The sequence below is a fragment of the Onychostoma macrolepis genome, chromosome 17 (assembly GCF_012432095.1).
Source record: "Onychostoma macrolepis isolate SWU-2019 chromosome 17, ASM1243209v1, whole genome shotgun sequence".
Classification (NCBI taxonomy): domain Eukaryota; kingdom Metazoa; phylum Chordata; class Actinopteri; order Cypriniformes; family Cyprinidae; genus Onychostoma; species Onychostoma macrolepis.
In genome coordinates this window covers 24,147,640-24,172,697 of record NC_081171.1, presented here as the reverse complement: position 1 = coordinate 24,172,697, position 25,058 = coordinate 24,147,640, and the positions used below count along the sequence as shown (strand labels likewise).

The 25,058-nt window shown below is 36.6% G+C and overlaps 2 protein-coding genes across 3 annotated transcripts in view; both read right to left on the bottom strand.

The window, feature by feature from the left end:
* itpk1b (inositol-tetrakisphosphate 1-kinase b) overlaps positions 1-13,045 on the bottom strand; it is a 48,648-nt gene extending 35,603 nt beyond the window's left edge. The window contains exons 1-2 of one of the 2 annotated variants that reach the window (XM_058748685.1): positions 12,581-13,045; positions 10,516-10,664 (exon numbers count right to left, since the gene is read on the bottom strand). In XM_058748685.1, coding sequence (XP_058604668.1) covers positions 10,516-10,610 — 95 coding nt within the window. In that variant the 5' untranslated portion in view covers positions 10,611-10,664; positions 12,581-13,045. The remainder of the gene's footprint in view (positions 1-10,515; positions 10,665-12,580) is intronic. The other variant, XM_058748684.1, reaches the window with a different exon arrangement.
* A 483-nt stretch (positions 13,046-13,528) lies between these two features.
* plk4 (polo-like kinase 4 (Drosophila)) lies at positions 13,529-23,982 on the bottom strand. The gene is made up of 16 exons (XM_058748683.1): positions 23,731-23,982; positions 22,901-22,996; positions 22,704-22,799; positions 21,663-21,777; positions 20,471-21,452; positions 20,250-20,335; positions 17,934-18,289; positions 17,686-17,790; positions 16,755-16,857; positions 16,480-16,629; positions 16,265-16,398; positions 15,971-16,065; positions 15,746-15,872; positions 15,519-15,662; positions 14,503-14,609; positions 13,529-14,283 (listed from the first exon to the last, which is right to left on the bottom strand). Exons 1-16 carry the CDS (start codon positions 23,758-23,760, stop codon positions 14,184-14,186), a joined length of 2,826 nt encoding a protein of 941 aa, XP_058604666.1. The 5' UTR covers positions 23,761-23,982; the 3' UTR covers positions 13,529-14,183.
* Between the last annotated feature and the right edge of the window lie 1,076 nt (positions 23,983-25,058).

The window sequence follows — 25,058 nt, the reverse complement described above, 5'->3', positions numbered from 1 at the left end:
CGCTTTTTAGTGTAAGTTAGATGAATATTGATTTTATCAGACGATGTCGCGATTATAAATCAGGATTTAAGGAGTATAGTGAGAGCGATTCCTGGTTAACATGTAGTATTAATGGGTCGTGTTTACCATTTATACTTGTTTTATGACAACAGTAAATATAATGTGAACAGCTTTATTGGGCATTCAGTTGTATTACAGCATGTGACAGTTCATAGAGTAGAACAGATCTGAAGTTCCAAAACTCGTCTGAACGTAAACTTGACGCAAATGACGTCATAAAGATGCAAATTGATATGTGACGTCATCTGCGGCCACAAGTCTCACAAAATCCTGTGGGAAACACCGATATGTAAATATAATAAAATGATACACCACAATGTATAAAGTAAACAAATATTTAAAAAAAAATATAGAATAATAATAAAGAATCTGAAGATGATCTAAGATATGTTCTCTGTCATGTTTTAGTCCAGATTAAAGTGTAAACTAATATTTGAAAATAAATATCAAATATTTAAGTGTTTGTTGTTGTTTGATGAACACCATTTATATTAAAGCACCGTTGCACTTCGGGCGTGGCGAGTTCCGAGTCCCGGCTCGCAGACCTTTCCCGATCCCGTCTCTTCTCTCTCTCACTTCGCTTCCTGTCAACTTTGATCTGCCCTATCAAATTAAAGGCAAAAACGCTAAAAATAAAACTTTAAAAAAATAAATAAATAAAATAAAATAGTGAGACAAGCATGTCAGTCTAGCGCATGTTTACAAAGAAAAACAGTGCATTCTGTGTGAATAGCCCCTAGCAATACTATGTACAGTCATGGCCAAAAATATCGGCACCCTTGGTAAATATGACCAAAGAAGGCTGTGAAAATTAATCTGCATTTTTAATCCTTTTGATCTTTTATTTAAAAAAATTCACAAAAATCTAACCTTTCATTGGATAACAAGAATTTAAAATGGGGGGAAATATCATTATGAAATAAATGTTTTTCTCAAATATACGTTGGACACAATTATTGGCACCCCTAGAAATTCTTATGAGTAAAATATCTCTATAGTATATTCCCATTCATATTCACAATTTTGAGCACTCCAGGGTGATTATGAACATGAAATTATCCAGCCATGGCTTCTCTCCAAGGACCACAGCTGGAGAATTGCAGAAAATAGTTGAGTCTCGGGGTCAGAAAACCTTAAAAATAATTGTCAAACAGCACCTACATCACCACATGTTTAGGAGGGTTTCAAGAAAAATTCTCCTCGCTCATCCAAAAACAAACTCCAGCATATACAGTTATCAGACATGACTGGAACTTCAAATGGGACTGGCTTCTATGGTCAGATTAAACTAAAAAATTAGCTTTTTAGCAGCAAACACTGAAGCTGGGTTTGGTGAACACAGGGATAAAAAGTACCCCATGTGTACAATGAAATATACTGCTGTACTTTTGATGTTGTGGGCCTATATTTCTGCTGGAGGTCCTGGACATCTAGTTTAGACACATGGCATCATGGATTCTATCAAATACCAACAGATAAAAAAATCAATAAGGGACTGACTCTGTTAGAAATCCTATAATGGGCCAAGTTTAGATCTTCCAACCTCAAAAACAACACAAAAATGGGTCACTGAGCACAAAACTAAGCTTCTGCTATGGCCATTCCAGTCCTCTGACCTGAACCCTATAGAAAATCAGTGGGGTGAACTGAAGAGAAGAAGCACCAACATGGAGCTGGGAATCTAAAGGGTCTGGAGTGATTCTGGATGAAGGAATGGTCTCTGATCTCTTGTCAGGTGTTCTCTAACCTCATCAGGCATTATAGGAGAAAGTTTAGAGTTGTTAAACTGGCAAATGGAGGTTTTAAAAAGTACTGAATAAAAGGGTGCCGTTAATTGTGGCCAATGTGTATTAGAGAAAAACATTTATTTCATAATGATATTTCCCCCCATTTTAAATTCTTATTATCCAATGAAAGGTTAGATTTTTGTGAATTTTTTTAATAAAAGATCAAAAGGATTAACAATGCAGACTAATTTTCACATCCTTCTTTGATCATATTTACCAAGGGTGCCAATATTTTTGGCCATGACTGTATGTGTATTACCACAAGATATAAAGTTCATCCAAAAATTATAATTCTGTCACCATTTACTCACCCTCAAGTAGTTCCAAACCTGTATGAATTTCTTTGTTCTGCCGAACACAAAGGAAGATATTTTGAAGAAAGTTTGTAACCAGGCTGTTTTGGGGCACCATTGACTTCCATAGTAGAAAAAAAAATATATACTATGGAAGTCAATGGTGCCCCAGAACTGCTCTGTTTCCCACATTTTTCAGAATATCGTCCTTTGTGTTCAGCAGAACAAAGATATTCATACAGGTTTGGAACTACTTGAGGGTGAGTAACTTAAAACTCATCAACCACATAACATTCTGTCAACTATTCACAAAACCCTTGCATCATCATTTTTCTTTAGATAATGTAAAAAAAAATTGCTATTACTAGTACCTTTTACCAAAGAAATAAAGAGAAAGCTGAAAAAAGCAACAACAGGAAGAGAGAGGAATAAGCAGTCTACTTTTGTACATGATGGCAAGTAAATTGAAAGCAATTATTTTCTTGTCTGTCACTGTCATGAATGTCATTGGAAGATCATCAACGCCAAATGGATCTCTAGTAAATCTAGATTAGAGTTCACAGAAGACTAGTGGCACAATCATGTAACATTTCCGAAACATGATAAACAACACGACAGCTCTAAAGAAAGCCTGTCCTGAAAATAATGCATTTACTGACAACATATAAACGGTGTAACAGGACTCAGAACAGCTGAACAGATCTTCTTTAAACTCAGATTGACTCCGGACCGCTCGATTAATTTGTTTGAAGAGGTTCCAAAAGGATTAACATTTTAATCCACAAAACATTTTTAATCTGTGCTAGTGTGATTGACGCACTCATAGGGTCACCAATATATTCAAGTGACAGACTTGCAGTGACTTGATTTACTCAAAAACCTGAAAGTCCTTGAGCAGCCCAGCCAGAGACCGGACTTGAACCCAATCAAACATTTCTGAAGAGACCTGAAAATGGCCAACTGGCTGTCCTCATCTAACCAGACAGAGCTTGAGAGGCCCTGCAAAAAAGAATGGCAGAAATTATTCAAATCCAGGGGCTGGTTGCACCAACTGTGTTCAAGTTATCCATTGAGGTACAGTTATTTTAAACTGGTATTGGACTGGCATCAATATCGTCAGACACTCGAGGTTGCAGTATCGCTATATCTGTATAGCTATATCTGTATACCTAAATGGGTCCATATTGGTGCCTTAAAGATATTTAGCGGACGCTTTTATCCAAAGCGACTTACAAATGAGAACAATGGAAGCAATCAAAATAAACAAAAGAGCAATATGCAAGTGATATGTCAAGTCTCAGTTAGCCTAACGCAATACACGTAGCAAGGTTTTTTTAATTATATAATAAATAAAAAACAAAAAGAATAGAAAAGCTAGTGTTAGTTTTTTTTTTTTTTTTAAGAATAGAATTAGAATAGAGAGTGCTAGAGTTAGAGGGTCAAATAAAGATGGAAGAGATGTGTTTTTAGCCGATTCTTGAAGATGGGATGGCTAAGGCTCCTCGGATTGAGTTGGGCAGATCATTCCACCAGGAGGGAACATTTAATGTAAAAGTCCGTGAAAGAGATTTTGTGCCTCTTTGGGATGGCACAATAATGTGCCGTTCACTTGCAGAACGCAAGCTTCTAGAGGGCACATAAGTCTGAAGTAATGAATTTAGGTAAAGGGGTGCAGAACCAGTGGTGTTTTTGTAGGCAAACATTGAATTTTAATGCGAGCAGCTATTGGTAGCCAGTGCAAATTGATAAACAGAGGTGTGATGTGCATTCTTTTCGGCTCAATAAAAATAATCTTGCTGCCGCATTCTGGATTAATTGTAAAGGTTTGATAGAACTGGCTGGAAGACCTGCCAAGAGAGCATTGCAACAGTCCAGCCTGGAAAGAACAAGAGCTTGAACAAGAAGTTGTGAAGCATGATCCAAAAGAAAGGGCCTGATCTTCTTGATGTTGAATTAAGCAAATCTGCAGGACCGTGTAGTTTTAACAATGTGGTCTGAGAAAGTCAGCTGATCATCAATCATAACTCCAAGGTTTCTGGCTGTTTTTGAAGGAGTTAAGGTTGATGTGCCTAAGTGGATGGTGAAATTGTTATGAAATGATGGGTTTGATGGAACCACAAGCAGTTCTGTCTTGGCAAGGTTGAGTTGAAGGTGATGGTCCTTCATCCAGCAAGAAATTACTGTTAGACAAGCTGAGATGCGATCAACTATCATCGGATCATCAGGATGGAATGAGAGATAGAGTTGAATGTCATCAGCATAGCAGTGATATGACAAGCCATGTTTCTGAATGACAGAACCTTGTGATGCCATGTAGACAGAGAAGAGAAGTGGTCCAAGAACTGAGCCCTGAGGCACCCCAGTAGTTAGATGTTGCAACTTGGACACCTCACCTCTCCAAGATATCTTGAAGGACTTATCTGAGAGGTAAGACTCAAACCACTGGAGTGCAGTGTTCTGTGTGAGAAAGGCAGAGACTTGGTTTAACACAGCTCGTTCAAGTGTTTTTGCAATGAAAGGAAGAAGGGAAACCGGTCTGTAGTTCTCTAAAAGAGATGGGTTAAGGGTGGGTTTCTTAAGTGGTGGGGTTATACGAGCCTGTCTAAATGCTATAATTAGTATATAATAATTATATATTATTCATTAATTAATTAATTATATTAATTAATATTATTCATTAATAATAATAATAATAATAATAATTATTATTATTATTATTATTATTATAATAATAATAATAGATTTATTTGTACATATACCTTCTAAAAAAGGTACTGCCCCAGTAATATACATATTTTAGGTTTTTTTTACATTTTTTGGGACAGTGTACATAGAGCACATCAAATATGATAAACCTTAGCTCAAATACACCTTGCTGACATGCAAGAATCAAATGAGGTTTGTTCTTGCACATCAAACAAGTACAGTTTCATTAAATTTTTAAAGCACCAAAGTTTTGGTGTAATGGACTTTCAATGGATGGACATTGAAAGATGAAGTTTTAACAAAAGTATCTTGTGTTTCAAAGATGAACTTATGTCTTGAACAACATGAGGTTAAATGATGACAATTTTAATTTTGGGGTGAACTCTCTAACTCTTTTCCCGCCATTGATGGAATTTTCCGGCTTTCTGTGTTTTCACTGTTGTATGGTAAGAGACACACCATTACACATCTTCTGACAGAGTATTGATATCTGGATCAAAAAAAAACAGCAAATAAGAAGCAGAAACCAGCGACTGCGTATGTAAGCAGATGCATATCTAAACAAACAATCATCAAACATTAAACAGCATATAAATCAAAACTGAATAAGGAAGTGGTAAAGGAGTGTGAAGCTTTGAGGGTGTTGATGAAGCACCGATCTATTCCATCTATGGTTTTTATCATTGATCTGAACCTGATCCGGATGTAGTCTCTTACAGAAACACAATTTTCTCAGCTTTCTGTTCAAAATGTTGCTGTTGATGTTAAAAACAGAATGCATGAGAGATGGCAAATTGTTTTTTTATAGAAAATATTAAAACTCTTTTAGACAAAGGTGGTGTAGTTGGAGTCGTGTTCCTTGATCTGAAGAAAGCCTTTGACACTGTTAATCATAGAATTCTTATGTCTAAGTTATCTAGTTTCAATTTCTCTTTGCATACACTCAATTGGACAGAATCATAGCTGTCAGATCGACTTCAGAGTGTTAGAGTACAAAATCACCAATCAACTGATATAGGTACTTCTACTGGTGTTCCTCAAGGATCTATTTTGGGTCAACTGTTCTTTGCTCTATATACAAATGATCTTACATTTGTATATTAATACCAGGACATGCCAAATGATGCGGATGATACTGTAATCTATTTACATGGTAATAGTTTCACACAAGTTGCAAATGACCTTACAAATTCCATGGTTAATGTGTCGGCATGGCTAAAAGAGAATTGCTTGCAACTAAATGTTTCCAAAACAGTATGTATGTTTTTTTTCTAAGTCAAATAGTTTTATTAAAGAGCCGGATGTTTATGTGTCAGGGCTGAGGCTGCAGGTAGTGTCCCAATATAAATATCTTGGAATACTGATTGATTCTAAACTTACATTTAAAGCTCAGGTTAAAAAGGTTTGTAAGCAGGTTAAGTTCAACCTCTATAATTTTAGGTTTATACGAGATTATATGTCATTTGAGGCAGCTAAGATGTATATGCATTCTATGGTTATTCCTCACATGACTTACTGTTTAACGACTTGGTCTCAGGCGAGCTTAAAACCATTAGAGTCCTTATATAAACGTACACTTAAAGTTCTTGACAAGAAACCGGTACATTTTCATCATTGTTCAATATTGAAAAAGTATAATCTGCTGAGTTGGGAAAACATGATTAAGTATGCAAATGCATGCTTGATGTATAAGATAATTTATGGTTTAACTTCTCCCCCTCTTAATCAGTTAATCAACGTTAGAACAACTGTTTATCGTTCTACAAGAGAGGAGACTGTATTATACCACTTAGACGGAGTACGTTTAGTCAATCTGCATTTCCTGTTAAAGCTGCATGAGAATGGAACACTATTCCGACAACCATAAGAGATCTAGATACATATAAGGTATTCAGGCTTCAATTAAAGAAATGGTTAATTAGTACTCAGTTATGTAAACATTAGAATTATATATTGGTGGCTGTCTTTTTTATTTTGGATTGTGTTATATATTTGTTTTTATTATTAAATTCTATTGATTGTTCTTATTAATATATTGTTTTATGGACTGTGCTATGTAATTGTTAAATGTTAAATGGTCAACTATTATGTATTCTAATCACATCTTTTTTGGGTGACTTGTAACATCTGTCCAGGGACTACAGATGAAAAATAGCCTTTGGCTAATTCTGGTACATTTACAGAAATGTTTTATTAACGTACAATGTCCCTGTTAACTAAACAAAATAAATAAAATGTTTAAAAAATTAAGCTAGAATAAAATGGGCTTTGTTCTTTCTTTTGACATTGCATGTCAGATAAAAAATTTCTGGGGGCATGAAAGTTTGTGAAAATGATCAAATGCTGGCAGTGGCTGTTGCTCTACAGGCGTCCTGAGTTCGAATCCCTATCTCTCTCCCACTTCACTTCCTGTCAGTTCTGATCTGTTTTATCCTAATAAAGGCAAAAATGCCAAAAAAATTAATCTTAAAAAAAAAAAAAAAAAGAGAAGGAGCGAGATGCTGGTGGGGAAATAAATAAGGGCCTGAATACTTATGGCAATGCGATATTTCAGATTTTCTTTAGAATTTAGAATTTTACTTTGTTATTATGGGTACCGTGTGTAGAATAATGTGGATAAAAATTATTATAAATGTTGACAAAAAAAATAGAAAAATCACGTGTAGCAGTATTTGAAATTCTCTTCCAGAAAATCAATCTAAAATGCAGATGACTAACGTTGCACTAAACAGATTTCCGTCCAATCAAATGCTCCCATTCTAAGAATGTTGCTCCACCAAGCTCATGGTCCATAGCTAAGATGTCACCAAAGCACATCCACCTTTTTCCTGACCGGATGCTGTCGTGTTCCGGTCTCCATAGAAATCCATGTTAAAATGGGGTAAAAAGATCGACTGAATTAATTAAACTGAAACTTTTTAATACAAGTAAATATACAAATGTGTGCAGGGTGTTGTTGTTGCCACAGTAACAGCAATAAACTTAAGGAATTCCTGTAAAGTGTTTGTTTTGCAGCGCACCAGCAAATCTGTCCGTGTCCGGCAGTGTATGCGCTGCATTCTATGTTAAATGCTGACAAGAGAAAATTATGAAAGTATGTTGCCATGTACTTTTCAAACCATTTTCATAGGTTTAACGTAATATTATCAGTTCGGAAAATGTGTTAATTTGACTAGAAACACCAAAGAAAATGCAAAGCATCATTCCAGAATGAGTCAGGCAAGCGTTCAGGAAAAAAGGTGGATATAAAAGAAAATAACACAAGCTCTTTGAAACTTCCTGTTTCAATAGAAAATATGGATTTACAATTAATAACAAGATAAATATAGTCTGTTTCCCACCCAATGCTAATGTATGGCTTCAGAAGACTTAGAATAGACAGCATGAGTCATTGTATTGGCAGAGAAAAGTCTTGAAAATATCTTCAATGTTCAAAGTCAAACAAGTTTGGAGCGACATGAGGGTGAGTAATTGAAGACAGAATTTTCGTATTTGAGTGAAGTATCCCTTTAAACCAGTACTAATGTGTGTAACATGCAAAAGCATATCCCTCTTTGTTGACTGGTTTACAGAGCTGTTCGCTTACAGTGATAGCATTGTTGTATTCCTGCTTTCCTTCACTTTCTCCAGCTCAGTCACACAATTCCTCACACAGTCACAGCCACTGAGGAAATCCGATGCAACGCTGGCTTCACACATTACACTATTGTTCATTCAGCTGGAGACAGTGACAGTGGGGCACAACGAGCAACACGTAAGACAAAAAAAAGACCAACCACACACACACAATCTTTCACTACACCACACACATTTACAACACACAAAGCCCTGTGTGTAACCTTAACCCTTTGCCGGTCCAGCAGTTTGGTTTTCTCAGGTTACGCGGCCCATACAAACACAAAACTCAAGTGCATGGCCTCAAGAGTGCTTTGCTCTTGCCAGCTCTCACTCATTCACTCTCTCTCTGACTGCTGGCTGATAATCTAGGGCCCTTCAATGATGAGTAAGCCAATCTGCCTGACTGCAAAGTCATAAGGAATAAAAGTGCTGGCACAGTGTTAAAACACAGCCAGGCCAAGATTGGTCACCTGCATGCACCATGGAAAATCATTCAAGAGATTGCAGAGATGATTTAGCCAAAACACAGGCTGGAAGGAAATAGTGTGAATATTTTATAGCACAAACTGTTTTTAAAACAGGTAAACTACCCTTGACACTGTGCAATCTGAATGGAACAAAACAGATGAATCTTGAAACAAATAAAACCGCACCAGCATCACCACCACACATATATATATATTCTAAAGTGGTTTTATTTGTTATCGGTTTTGTTCTGACAATGCTGACAATGTTAGGGTGTTGAAAGTGGTTGCCAGGGTATTGCGGTTTCGTTGCTAAGTTGTTCTCAGTGGTAGGTGATATTCTAGCACCTACATATAGCTATCCTAAAAAAAAAGCACTTAAGCACTAATGAGAAGAACTGAAATATTTTCTTTAGAATGCTCAGGGTGTTGCCTCCTAATACAACAAATTCAATACATGTACTTTTTAAATAATGTTTTCAATGATAAATTAATCTATTCATTTTTTAGACACCTTAAAAAGTTATTCATGGGTGAAATGTGTTTAGTTTAGTTTAATAATTAGTGAATCTATCAATATTAACCATCACTGGAGAATTTACTTGCTGGTAACTATCTGGCAACCCCGTAATTTGATATGGAAGAAAATACTGTAGTAGTAATATGTAGTACTTGTATAAAATATTATAATAATTAATTAACATCTTACCTTTTAGGGTTAAACAAAGTAGCTTTCAAATGTTATTTATGACAAATAAAAATTATAAATGGATAAATACAAAGAAACATTTTCCAACTAAGAAAACAATAGGAACTAAGAATTGTTTTTAATAATATTTCATAAATGCAGCTCTAAGTCTCTAATCCAGTGCAAGTATGAGATTTTTTTTTTTTTTTTTTTTGATTACATGGGGGGAAAATGCAATCGATTGCTTAAAAACTATCAACAAATCTCTCATCAACAATTTATGTTTTGATTGCTCGAGTAATTCGACCAGCCCAACCTATCTAGATTAGCTCTACCAATAGCGTATCCATTTACCCAACCAATAGCAGACAGGGGTACTGTTTGGAGCAACCTATTAAAACTTGCAAAATGTATTCTTTTTTCTATATTATTTAGTGTCATCCAAGTCACAGAATTTGCACACTTCTTTAAATCAGATGCACAGCCTGTCAACCTAAACAACCATTTCTGCTTATGAGACACTTTCACAAAAAACAGTGTCTTAATATGTATCTTATGTTAACATGCCTTTCTGCTGCACTGTATTACACAACCTCAAGCAACCTTCCTGGATCTTTCTCAACCAGAGTTCAAAGTACATTCTAACATGCACGATGAAGAAAACATCACCATGTATGAGCAAGCCCGTTACACCTTTTTATTCAAACAGCTAGATCCACCGATCTGTCTTGCAGCAGGCCGATACTGGAACAAAAGCAGGCAGAGAAAACAGCTGTTTTGGATGAACTGCTGACTACAAGTGCAGCGAATGCCCAACAGCAACAGGCACCTGCTGTGCTCTTACATGGAAACACATGCAGGATGATATCCAGGCCGAAGGATCTACGGTCGACTCTCACCTGCACATCTCTGCAAAGGCCAGGAAATTGAGTTTCTTCATCTTCTTCTCGCTGAGCCAGTAGCCCACTCGTCTGCCTCTCAGGAAAGTCTGCATCTTCAGCTGCTGATGGCCAGATGTGAAAACAGGAAACAGTCTTCGTATAAAATCCTGTCGAACCAAAGCCAACAGAGATTATTATCAGAACCTTCAATTACAAACCTTCATGAGCGTTAAATGAAAAGCAGCAAAAACTGGCACCGAGCAATAAATAAGCTTAAATGTGTCTGTAAATGTACAAAACAGGTTCCGTCCAAAGCAATGGTCAAGTTGACCTGTGAATCTCCATGGCTTTGACAACAAACCTACTCAACTTCCTAGCTAAACTGATTTTAAACATCAGATGCGTCCTATACATGTACATATAATGTTTTATTAAAACATTAAATTCAAAACATCATGGGAATCAAAGGTTTGATTCAAAAGTGTGATGCATCAAAGGCAAGTACAAAAATTAGTTTTGATCATGCAAAGCAAGGCACTATACTGTTTCAGACATCTGAACCATTAAAAAATTTGACGCAATTGTGCAAAAAAATTAGAAAGTTCATTTTTCAGTGTTGTTAAGATATTTTGAAGAATGTGGGTAACCTCACAGTTGCTGGTAGCCATTGACTTCCATAGTACTTTTTCCATACTATGGAAATCAATGAGTGCCGTCAATGGCCTGGTTACCAACATTCTTCAAAATATCTTCTTTTGTGGTCAACAGAAGGAAGAAACTCAATCATGTTTTGGAATGACGTGAGCGAGAGTAAATGACAGAATTTTCTTCTTTTTTTTTTTTTTTTGGTGAACCGTCTCTTTAAGATTTGATTCAAACATCCAGTGCATTATATGTGAATTCAAAATGTTTGATTCGAACATTCAAAGCATCAAATTCAAGTGAAAAGGTTCGGTTTAAAAATTCAATGCAATCTTCAAAGAATCATGGGCCTTGATTTGAAAAGCTGCTGGAAAATTTGCAAGTTAAAACTTTAGATTTAAAAATTAGATTCATAACATGCGAGTCTGGATGTTTGATTTAAATATTAGATGCATCATACACGTGTTTAATACAAAACATAATGGAATGATGAATTTGAATATCACATGTAAGTTTAAAAATTCATTTTGATCATACAATACGATGCATTATACCCCATTTCAAATGTAAACAAACTATTAAAAAAAAACAAATGTATGCATTAATTCTGGTTGTTAAAGCTCAGTTTGACAGATGCATCACATTTCAGTTTTAAGATTTAATTCAAACATGATTCATCCTATGTGAATTTGAAATATTTGATTTAAACATTTAATGAAACATATTCGATCATCTGAGAGTTTAAACATTACATTTAAGAATTGCAAGTCCAGACATTTAAGTCCGTTATTCATGAACGTTCAGACTTTCTATTTAAACATTCAGTGCATCATGTGCGTCTTTAATGCAGCATTTGCAAGTTCAAACATCATATTGTAAAAGTTGATTCACAAGAATTTGTAACAATTTCATTTAGGCCTACAACATGTATTCAAAATTTAATTCGAACATTTGATTCATTTTGCGAGTTCGAACATTCAAAACATCAAGAACAATAAAATCGTTGCATCAAATGCGAGTTAACGTTCTAGTCGAATAATCGACAAAAAAAAAATAAAAAAATAAGGTAACTTAAGTCTTAAACGGAAGATTCGAACATTTGATGAGTCACAGACCAGGTCCACTGTGACTCGAAGATTCGATGCTTCAAGAGAGAGTTGAAACTTTCCGATCGTTAGAAAGCGCCGTGATGCCCACCAATGCTGTCCAGGAAGGCAGCTCACTAGAATTAGAGACACAGCCCATGTTTCTCTTCTGGTTTAAGTCTTACTCTCACTGTATCATTGCTTCAGAATAGAAATACAGTTGAATCTAACCTTTATACATTTTCTGTTCATTTTTGAAAACAGAAGGCAACACTAGAGACCCCGGAATGGACTCGTGAAATCCGCCATAAACAACCCATTCAACAGCAGCGCAAACAAGCTAGCACTCCACCTACTTTCAGATTCAGATCATCTCAAGTCTCACTGATGGATGTCAGAAATCTTCAAGTCGTGTTTTCTCCCCTGTGGACACACTGAAAGAGCAGATGTAGCAGGGCAAATACCTGTCTAGCGCATGTTTTTGGGCTCCGATCGGATAGCAGTTAGCTAGCTGGAGGGCAGTCTGGTCTCCATGACTCGTGTTGCTGTCTGTCTGTCGCTGAGACTGAGAATTAAAGGCGCTCTGGTGATGATCAGATGGATCAAATGCGATCTGCTCTCAGTCCAAACACCTAGAGAGCGAGCACAGCCTCCTCCTGAGATGGGGCTGGGCTCAGTTCAGTCCGGATAGCGTGCGTGTGTGTGTGCGTGTTCCTCCTAAAGCATGACAGGAGGTTTGTGCCGCCGCCGAGTCGAGATTCCGCTGTGTGCATCTTACCGCAAGGGGGCGCCAGTCTCTCACCATGGGAAGTTCATGCATTTTGGAGAAAACAAGGTAATAAATTCAAACCACTCGTGCAGTTGTTTTTGCGCTGATTTATGTTTGAGAATGGAATGGAAAATATTTGTTCAAAGTGTCTTATATAAAAGTTGACTGTTATAAATCAGGCTTTGTAAACAACAGGTGTTGTTGTTTTTATATTGTATACAAAATAATTAAATTTTCTTGGTAATGTTTGATCTTAAGATCCTACAACAGATGAAGATCTTATGTTTTGGTGTCTGGATATGCTGGGTATATTGCTTAGTTTATAATTAGATAAACTTACAACTCATCTCATTCACAGTAATAAAAGTCCTCTCTAGGCAATTTATTTATTGTATTAAATGATTCAAACATAATAAATAGAAATATACAAATACAAATGTTGAATATATTGTAATGTTTTACTGTGTTTTTGATAAAACAAATGCAGCCTTTGAGAAGCATAAGAGAATTCATTAAAAAAAAAAAAAAAAAAAAAAAACCACCCCAAATTTGTAAACAGTATTTAATTTTTAAACACGATTTTGTAAATAAAAAACTTAAATGTACTACCATGTACAATGAAAAAAAATTGATAAATGTACTACCATGATATAACTACAAGTGTGCCACAAATTTACTTTACAATAAAAAAAAAAATACTTTTTGCATTGCAAAAACTGAAATATCTTTTCTTTTTTTAAATAAAAAATATATTCTTACCTCTAGATTTTGAAGTGAAAGACTACAATATCCTCTCAGTTTGTCATTATCAGCTTAACAGTATGATAAATCCTGCCCACATGTGCTTTGAATAAACACAGAAGACACAAAAAAGCAATAATACACCAGACAGCAGATGTTTAATGCTTGTATGTTTGAACAGCTAACATTTCATTGAAGTGCTGAGTAGAACCGGTACACAAAAATAATGGCACTACGCACAAACTAAATACACAACACGAAGACAGGAAGCCCATTATGTACAACATAAAAATATATAATTTTCATAATCTTTGGGACTATATGTACAAATGTTTAAAAAAACTGTATTTACAAACACTCAAAGCATATTCATGAGGATATGACATAAAAAAAAACCAGAAGTGCTTCCCGACAGCGATCGACAGGTTTATTTGTGTGTTTAGGGGTCGTCAGCGTCTGACAGCAGGACTGGCGAGGAGGCCCAGGATGGTGGAGAGACAGTGGAGCTTCTCTTTGACCAGCTCTGGTAACTTTTCATTCTCTTTGTACCTGAGAGGAAACAAAAAACATAAGAATTCAGAACAGTATCTGCCAGCATTCATTCTTAAACACAACATAAAATCAAAAACAGACCTCAATTAGTGTCTTTATAAATGTCCTCGGCCTTGTTTTGCAATTAAAAAATTATATGCAATTGGATTACGCAGTATAGAAGTTCCATACTTTGCAAATGCAGTTTAATATTTATTTCTTAATAACAAGCTTTACCTGGTGATGTGTCCATCAGGGGAAGTAAAAGTGATGCAAGAGACACCAACTTGGACCATCAGCTGGGATCCATCATTAAACTGAACCCATACCTCACCAGTTGTTAACTAAAAATATAAGTAAAACACACTTAAATGCTACTACTATTACATACATACATACATATATTATATATTACACATATATATGATTGAATTCAATAAAAATACTAGTAGATAATGAGATATAATAAATAAAAATAAATAGTGATAATGAACAATAAATACATCAATAAGTTAAAGCAATTTTTTATATATGCAAAACATCGTTCAAAAGGTTGTGAACAATACAAAAGAAATGGATACTTTTTATAAACAAATAGCCGTGTATACATACACACATAGTTCCTTGTTTTATATATATATATATATATATATATATGTGTGTGTGTGTGTGTGTGAGAGACCCTGGACCACAAAATCAGTCATAAGTAGCACAGGTATATTTGTAGCAATAGCCAACAATACATTGTTTGGGTCAAAATTATAGATTTTTCTTTTATGCCAAAAATCATTAGGATATTAAAGATCATGTTGCATGAAGATATTTTGTAAATATATCAAAATGTAATTTTTGATTATTAATATGCATTGCTAAGGACTTAATTTGGACAGCTTTAAAGGCAATTTTCTCAGTATTTAGATTTTTTTTTTTTGCAGATTCCAGGTATCTCACTGACAAGTTACGCTAAACCGCATTCATAATCTACGCGATATTGCCTAGCTTATCAGTGAACTATGGCTCTGTGTATTAACTGCCGCTCCATCTGAAAGCAGGTGATGGCGATTTACTGTTAATCACGAAACCGGCTTTACTGACGAGATGCGCATGATAATCGAATTCAATTAATTGCACAGCCCTAATGTATATATTACACACACTCATTATTAATTATAATTATTGAACTATAATAATAAAAACAACAATTAAAAAAAGAAAAATTCAATCTTTCTAAACTATCCAGTCTAACACTTTACCTGAGAGGCCCAGCCAATGTTAGGCACAAAAATGGACTTGAGCACCTTTCCTGTGTTAACGGTGCGTTCATCTTTGCCTGATTGGGGTGAGCTGCCTTTAGCCACACTAGCTGTGGTGAAGTCCGATCCCGCATAGGAAATCATCTAGAGGGAAAGACATAAGATACTGAATGAAGCATTTCATTTCAGAGTGGGACTCTTTGGGATAATGTGCATGCATGACGTACTGATGGCGTGATGTGGGGTGGCTGGGGCGGACTGAGGCACACCTGAGCCACCTCTGCAGGTGCTGCTGGGCAAGACTCAGACAAACACTGAGGCTGAGAAGCTGAAAAGGCTGGATTGGCGAGTCTCCTGGTGAAGAATAAGATGGTGAATGAGAGACGAAATTCATGCATGACTTAATCTCAACCAAGAGGGTTTTTGCTCTGGTGACAGATTTTAAGCCTCACCTGCCGATAGTGATGGGAAAGAATGGAGTGTTTTTAGCACTTCTCTGCTCCTCGGCAGTGATGGCCGCTTCCAAAGACAGACACATTCGATGCCCCTGAGAAAAACACCAAAAAACAAGCTTGAATCTTGTTTAACATTATAATAGCAGGAAGAGCAATGTAGCAAGTAGTACCACCTGCCCTTTGAGAGTCCTAAAATAAACATGTGCACAAATCAAAATGCAGAACATCAATTTTTCTCTTAAACATGTCAAGCCGTGCTTTAGTAGAAAACATGATGCATTGATGCAGTACCTCCTCAGAGAGCTCCATGTAGAGTCTGCACTCAGGACTCAGTCCGCTCAGCCCAACATCACCCTTCACCGTATACGATTTCCCGTTCTTCTCCACCACACGCACCTGTTCGCTCGTCTTATGGGTTTTTGCACCTAAAGAACAAAAACAAAAGATTCTTCAGGCCTTAATCGGCTACACTTTGCACTACACACTAAATCATCCGTGTTGCTCACCATCGTAGAAGCACACCTCCAGGTCTGCATTAGGAGTGTTCTCCATCAGCATGCACTTGGCAAATTTCGTGTATAGTGTGACTTTAGGGGTCTTCGATTTCACCAACTGGACAAACTTTGTGGCATACTGATATTTCTTCCAGTATTTTTCTGCAGTAAAAGCAAGCAGGTTTAATGCAATGACTTTCATGTCAATAGTTAGCTGAGAAACGGTGTAAAATAATAATGAATATTTTAAACACATCACACTTTCAAAAGGTTTGTCATCACTTTACCTGGTAAGTCCTCATAGCTGCAGATGAGAATGTCTTCAGGTGGTGAGGGTGGGTGGTCCAGCACAGGGAAGCCCTTTCCTTCATTGGGCTGATACACTGTAACCTAAAAACACAGTTGATAACAAAAATAGCATGTGAATTAGAGATTGACAAATAATCATTAGGCTACAACATTAAAAACAAAATATGCTTACTTCTTTTTGTCCCTCTTATTATTCATGCTACAATAATAAATGTAATATGCAAATCTGCTTTGCGATCCAAATGTATGAATTACAAATTATCTGAAAATAAAATTATTTGATAAATCTTTTTTTTTTTTTTTTAAATGAGATAGGCTACACTACTGTTTAAAAGTTAGGGGCCAGTAAGACTTTAAAGCAATTTTCTATTTATCAAATTTCCTGGCAAAAATGTAATACTGTTTCTACAAAAACGTTAAATAGTAAAAGTGTATTCAACATTGTTAATAATCATAGAAATGTTTATTGAGCAGCAAATCAGCATATTAGAATGATTTTTGAAGGATCATGTGACACTGAAGACTGGAGTAATGATGCTGGAAATGTCTTTTTTTTTTTTTAAATGATTTTAGATCAAATAAATGCAGCCTTGGTGAGAATAAAAGATTACTTTAACGTATATTCAGAAATCATTCTAATGGTGATTTGGTGCACAAAAACTTTTCTTATTATTAATGTTGAAAACAGTTGTGCAGCTTAATATTTTTGTGGAAACTGATACAATTTTGTCAGGATTCTTTCATGATAGATAGAAAGTTTAAAAGAACAATTTATTTGAAATAGAAATCTTACATTATACTTTTCTTTACAGGCACTTTTGATCAATTTAATGCATCTTTGCTGAATAAAATCTTACTGACCCCAAAAATTTGTACAGTAGTATAATTATTGAGTTTTTAGTCCCTCACCATGGATCCATCACAGGATATCCTAAGTACTTCTTTGACTCTCTCCTGAGCTCCTTGTCCTTTCAGCAGCTCCATACACACCTCTCCAGAATCCAGGATACTGACCTAAAGAGGAAATACACACCCTGTTACATCATGTTCTAAGTCAACAATTCTAGCTTATAACTTACAGGTTCTCCCTCGTTCTCTAAACTCAAAGTGAAATGGGTGTATGGTTCACAAGGCAAGACATTAATGGCTTCACTCACCACAGCGTTTTTGGTCTTTTGTCTAATGGGCTTGAGTCTGGCAGCACAGAGTGGAGGGAAGCTCTTCTTAGGGCACACGTTCTCCTTCTTCCCTGTGTTTGCTTTGCCTTTGGAGAATGGTGGACCCAGAAACCGTGTGTCCGAGTAGCCCTGAGATTCTGACATGTGTCCTGATCCAAACCCATCTTCCCTGCAGGGCCCTGGATTGTTGTGGGGGAAAAGGTTTGGTTGCTGCTGAGAGTGAAGGCCGCTGGGCTTGTCACTGCAGGAGGTTTGTGTCCCGACTGGCCCTTGTCCAGAGTGGAAACTCCCAGTGCTGCTGTGACTGCTCAGGTCTGCCGGCCTCTTGAACAGTCCTGAAAGCAAAAATATTTTGAGGTTTAAAATGTCTCAATATGGAAAACTTTTAAAATAAGTCATAATAAATTGATACTTCACCCAAATATAAAACCTTCTAGCATAATTTACTGATGTCCTTCTTAACCTGTATGAATTTCTTTCTTCCATTCAGCAAAGAAGTGTTTTGAAGATTATTCACATTGAGGTTTTCCATATAACCATTTATATGTCTCAAGCATTATTGTTTGTCAAACAGCACTGGTTCTCTCATGTTCCGTTTCTTATAAAAATCTATTATATAGCTAATATAAAAGTTGCATGGACTACTTTAATGAGGTTTTTATACTTTTATGATACTTTTGGCAGTGTGAATCGGCATCTATTTTCATTGTACTAAATGAGAAGCATGGACACGCTACAAAATATCTCCTTTTATATTCTAGAGAATCATGGCCACAATTTAAGTAAATTAAAACAAGGGAACAATCGGCACCAATAGACTAGTGGTATAGTAGTATATAACACTGTTGCATTACTGGCAACCCGAGTTCACATCCCGGCTCGAGGACCCTTCCCGATCCCACCTCCCTCTCTCTCTCCCCCACTTCTCTTCCTGTCCGCTCTACACTGTCCTGTCCAAATAAAAAAAATTAAGAAAAAAAAAAAGTAGAAAAAAAATAAAAATAAAAAAAACAAGCACAACAAAAATAAATCTTTAAAACTAAAACAAAAAACATGGGAACAAATTAGTACAAAATCACAATGATTTACATTAAATAAGGGAACTTATTAATAATCAAACATGGCCACTAATTACGAAGTCATTTATTCTTAATTTATGGCCACAATATCTACTGAAGTTTTTATTTTTATATTTTCTGTTAAATTTAGTTACTGTTTTTGTAACTTTTTTTTCCCAATCTTTTTGTAAATTTTATTTAGTTTTTGTGGGGTTTTAAATGTTTTAAAGTAACTTATTTATTTCCATTTTAGTTATTTTAGTACATATTTTAGTGCAAGTTAAACTAAATGAAAACTAGAAATGTTTTCTGGACATCTGGCTGAAATAAAATAAGTATAGTATATTTTAAGTAATTTTGTTTTATAATTTTTTAATGGTTTTAGTTAACTATAATAACCCTGGTCATGTGTGGGGCTCCACAGGTTTAGAAGGACACAAGAGTGAGTAATGCCTGGCTCACACTACAGGATTTTTTGCCCGATTAGGCCTGATTTCCCCCTCCCGAGAATCGGACGGAAAATCTTGTCGAGCACCTCGATCGGTCCCGATGTTCGGCGCAGATTATCTGGTAATGTGAGGCGTTCACCGATAGAACTTTGCTCCTCCCGATCCTCTAGCACACAAATCGGAGCCGCCCCGATCATATCAAACTTGTTTGATATTTAGGATTTAAATCGGGATGATGACGGCTATATGATTACGTCAGGACTTTAACAGCCAATGCGCGACCGCAAAACAGCTGCTGTAAGGCTCAGTTGAATAGTGGAGACGGAGGAAACTGCTTCTTGAAGTTTTGTAGTAACACGATTGTCTGTATAATGTGTCGAACACGTATCACAACCAATAAGGAGAAAGAGAAGCGCTGGGGTGAAATCACCTCAGTTTTGAACATACCGGGTGAGTGAAAGCTGCTAGCAAGCTAGCTAACATATGTAAACATTGCTGACCAGCTGCTGCCTGAGATCACGTGAGGCGCTCCCTCTGGCATGATAATCTTAATAACATCTTGTAGTGTGTGATGCGCCACGAATTTCAAATTTTGTAGTGTGTGCATGTTTAAGATTTGAGGGAAGATAATCTGCAAAGATTCTCCTTATGTGTGTGCTGCAACCAGATTTCATAATCGGTTAGGATTTTAAAAATCCTGTAGTGTGAGCCAGGCATAAACGATGCCAGAATGTTCCTTTTTGCTGAAATATTATATAAAAAATTCAGAATTCTGATGGGAATATTACCATCACTGCTGAACCAGGCCTGCGATTGAGAATCAGGCATTTGTGGTCTCATTGAATGAGTGGATGTAGAGAAAGATGATCCCGGACTGAGGAAGAGGGGACACAAAAGCACTAATTACAAAAAAAATGCTTGTAATAATGCTGAAATGCAAATATGCCAACTGCACTCAATGCATTATTAAAACGGTGTTCATTTTTGATGGAATCACACGGCCTCTTACTTTGCAGGCTGTTTTACAGGTGGAGAAGGCAGGCGCCCATGCTCAGAGTAGCCATGGGGCACGTTTCTGTAACTGGAGGTTGATGGAAATAATCGTCCAGACCCTGAAAGAATCTCTTCCGAGTGGCATCTCTCCAGCTCCGCCTCCTGTGGAGTGTTGCTAAACCCAGCTCCGGATCGATCTGATGAATGCGCCCGTCTCAAGTAGCGAGAATGAGGCCTTCCACTGTCAGCACCCATGGGAACTCTTCCAATACCCATCCTTGATAAATCATCTTGCAAATGTGGCTGCCAATCTTGCCCACTCTTAAAACTGGAGCTGGTGGAATGATGGGAGTGGCTGGGGATCGGCGCCATGCGATTGGGCAAGGGCTGACTGATCACCTGCCTTGTTTTTCTCTGTAGCCGGCTGCTGCTACTGCTGTTGGTGGCGTTGGAGGCTGTAGATATGGTGGCTATGCCACTGTCTATTGACCCTCCATCACTGCTCCCAGAGTCTTTGCTTGCGGTGGGCCCGGTTTGAGTCATAAATGGGTGGTCCAGCACTGTGGAGAGACTGGGCCTGAGGGCCGGGTTCTTTTGCAAGAGCTGCTGTATCAGGTCCTGAGCTTCTGCTGATATGTGAGTGGGCATCTGATATTCTCCCAGAACCACCTTATTGAGGGTGTGTTTCACAGTGTCCGTGTCAAAGGGAGGTCTGCCCGTGAGGAAGGCGTAAAACATGCAGCCCAGTGACCAAACGTCCGACTCCAGGCCGTGAGCGCTGCGTGTAGCCACCTCAGGTGAAATGTAGTTTGGGGTGCCACACATGGTGAAGTGCTTCTCACTGGGAAGCTTGAGCTGCGTCGCCAAACCAAAGTCTGCGATTTTAATGTTCATGCTGGAGGTGAGCAGGAGGTTGGACAAGGTCAGGTCCCTGTGCATGATCCCATGAGTGTGGAGGTACAGCATTCCCTTCACGATCTGATGCATGAAGTGCCTCGCTGTTAATAAACAAACAGTGAAAACAGTGTTTAAAGGCAAGACACAGCAATATCTTTGGCTATAACTATGGCAAAGCTTTTTTTATATTCTTCAATTTAAAACCAAATGTACAGATTTTTAGCATTTTGACATATTAGATTTTGATTATTTTAATATATTAATATTTGTTTTTTTAAAAGTGAGTAAGTGCATGAAAGTGATGAACTCACCCTCTTCCTCGGTAAAAGGTTTCTTCTTCTCCTTCAGGTAGCGGCTCATCTCCCCATTGTGACACATCTCCAGAACCAGATACACATAATTACTGTCCTCAAAGTAATTGTACAGCTTGAGTCAGGAAAGAGAAAATAAGAGGATTAGTCAATATCTACTTATTGAATGAAAATCCTTCAGGATGGCGGATTCCTTCAAATACTGCAAAATGCATAATATGCACAATAATATCATATTCCACAATTGCTGCATTAGTTATGCACATGCTGCATCTAGTTCTTTCTTCAATCCATATCAATATGACAGTATTGCAGTGCTGCTAGTAAGAAACAATTCTTTTTTTTTGTTTGTTTTTTGAAGAACCAGGCTTCCCACTGTCTTGAAAAATCTTAAAAATATTTGAAGTGTGATTTCTAGAACTTGAAATGTCATGCAAATTAATTTGATTAATCTTATTTTATCTAATTTATACATTTTATTATAAATAATACTTTATAATTAACTTTATAATATTTATATATTATTCATCTTTAGCATTTTAAATAATAATTATAATTTTTTATTAACATTTTCATAATAAATATACATTTTTCTAACCCTGCCAAGCCCTAAAACATTTGTGAGTGGTAGAAATTGTGAGTAAAAAAATATATTCTTTAAAATCCTTAACCTTAATCAGTAAAAGATGGAAACAGCTACAGAAACAGCTGGAAAAGTCATGTAAATTCATTGGTTAAAAAGAGTGGGAACCTTAAAGAACAATCAGCTCTAAAAAAGTTAATCCTAAAATGTAATTTATGGAACAATTTATGTGGACAATGGGGCCTTGCAGTCAAAAAGGCTGAAAACCACTGCTTTAGCATTTTTATGTGACATTTTAGGATTTTAATGACCTGTATGGTACTATACAATTCTTCTTTTACATTTAAAAGTAAAACAAACTGTCAATATAATTGATTCAGATTAATTGTACACATAACATAAGCGTCAGTGGAACTGCAGTAAGTTTGGTGGGTCTGTGATGAGGGTTTAGGACTCACCTCAAGAACCGACGGATGCTTTAACCGACACTGAATCTCCACCTCATTAATGACTCTCTGCACCATGCCAGCTTTGTGCATGGCCTTCTTGTCAATCTGCAAATACACATGGGGCACAGTGAACGGTTTCGAACAGATGCTGTACAACCACAACCCTGGCACTATGGTTAATTAAACAGCACAAAATACGCTCTTACCATTTTGATTGCCACCTCCAAGCCTGTGTTTACAGATTTTGCTCTGTACACGCATGCAAAAGAGCCTTTACCCAACAAGGTGAGAACCTTGAAGTCCTGAAACACAAAATAATTGTTTCCATTAGATGACAGAATAACACAGATAAAAAAATAAGATCACTTCAAGAGATCGATCTTGTCCCCTTGAGAGTTTCTTCGCCAGTAAACCTCAGAATGAAATCTCCTACCTCGATTCTAAGATCCACAGATGAAGCCAAAATTCGGTCCTCATGTGGATCATTTGCTTTCGTAGTCAAATTTAACAGGAATGAATGAATGACTTCCAACATGTTTCACGCAGTGTGTCGATCACAGATCAAGGCGACAGCTCAAAAGCAGCCCGTTGCACACAGTGTGCAGTCTTTGTTGACGCGTCGCTAGTTACCTGCATGTGACAGTGACATCTGTTCATCACTCTCCCGCTCTCCTCCCGCGACTCTACCTGACACTGACGCTACCGCGCGTCGCCTAGCAACCGTCTCCATGCTCCTAATTCCCAAAACACTTTTGATGCACTAAATATACCGCAGAGGGATGAACAGAAGGCGAGGTCCAGAACCGGTTATCGGAATGACTTTCTGCTTTAAAATTATGAATTGAAGTTTCGTCTTTGTTTAACATTATGTGTCCCAAACTTGAAAGAACGAAAGCAAAACAAACCTACGTAAAGACGTACAAGGGAACCTTTTAACTGTTTTTGGGAACTCCGAATATACATAGAACCTTAGAATTTAATTAAATAGTCTATCGGGCTGCATGGCTCTCGAGCTGCAAGCGGCCGCGCTACTTACCTCAATCTTGTCACCGATTGAAACACTCATTTTCACTTCATAACCTCTTCAGTCCGACGATTCGGTAATTCTGTTCAAAATAGCCTTATTTTTCCGTAAATGTGAGATGGTTTGACTTCAGCATGATGTATAAAAATGCATTTAATCGGTATATTTGTATTCCCCTCCAAAATGTTTGCCTTTCCTCCATTTTGAAAAAGTCCGCCCGTTAGAAAACGTAATGACGTAACCGACGTCGCTGTGCAAACTGACCAATCGGTGATCAGAATAAATCAGCGTCTGTCAAAATAAAAGTCTTATTTACTACGACGATATCACGTTTTTAGTATATTTCAAGAATAATTCCAGTCAATGGTAATATGATCTTGTTTATAATTGCAAAAGTGGCTTCTCTATAATTAATAGTTCCTGTTAAATCAGGGGTTCGCAAACCTTTTTATCAACCGAATTTCCCATGAGATTGAAATTACATATGTGACCCTGGACCACAAAACCAATCATAAGGGTCAATTTTTTTTAAATTGAGATTTATACATCATCTGAAAGCTGAGTAAATAAGCTTTGTTAGGATCGGACAATATTTGGCCGAGATACAACTATTTGAAAATCTGGAATCTGAGGGTGCAAAAAAATCAACATATTGAGAAAATCGCCTTTAAAGTCGTCCAAATGAAGTTCTTAGCAATGCATTACTAATCAAAAATGAAGTTTTTATACATTTTCAATAGGAAATTTACAGAATATCTTTATGGAACATGATCTTTACTTAATATCCTAATGATTTTTGGCATTTAAGAAAAATCGATCATTTTGACCCATACAATGCTACAAATATACCCGTGATACTTAAGACTGGTTTTGTGGTCCAGGGTCACATATACTCAGTGAGGTAAGTAAAAACCTGCCCTACCATTCAAAAGTTAAAATTATAACAAAAAAACAAAGGTAACATGACTCGCAGTTAAACAAAATATTTAAACCTTTTCATTAAGTGCTTTATTTTGAATATGTAAAATTATGTATTTATGTATAAGCATATATTTTACATTTTTATGAATTAATATTAGCTTTACATGAACTCAGAACCCTCTCCAGTTCCACTGCAGTAATCCCAGTTTGGGAAACCTTGTGACTTATTGATTACTTAAATTAATGTAATGTATTTTTATGAAAAATTACACCAATTTACCTGTGCCTGTATTTACAAAACAAATAAAATTTAAATAAATGAAAGTCCTATAAGTGCTTCTAACACTTCTACAAACCCTCCTGTTCTTGTTTAGATTTTGTGACTATAGAATTACATGTAAAATTTCTGGCACTGGTGC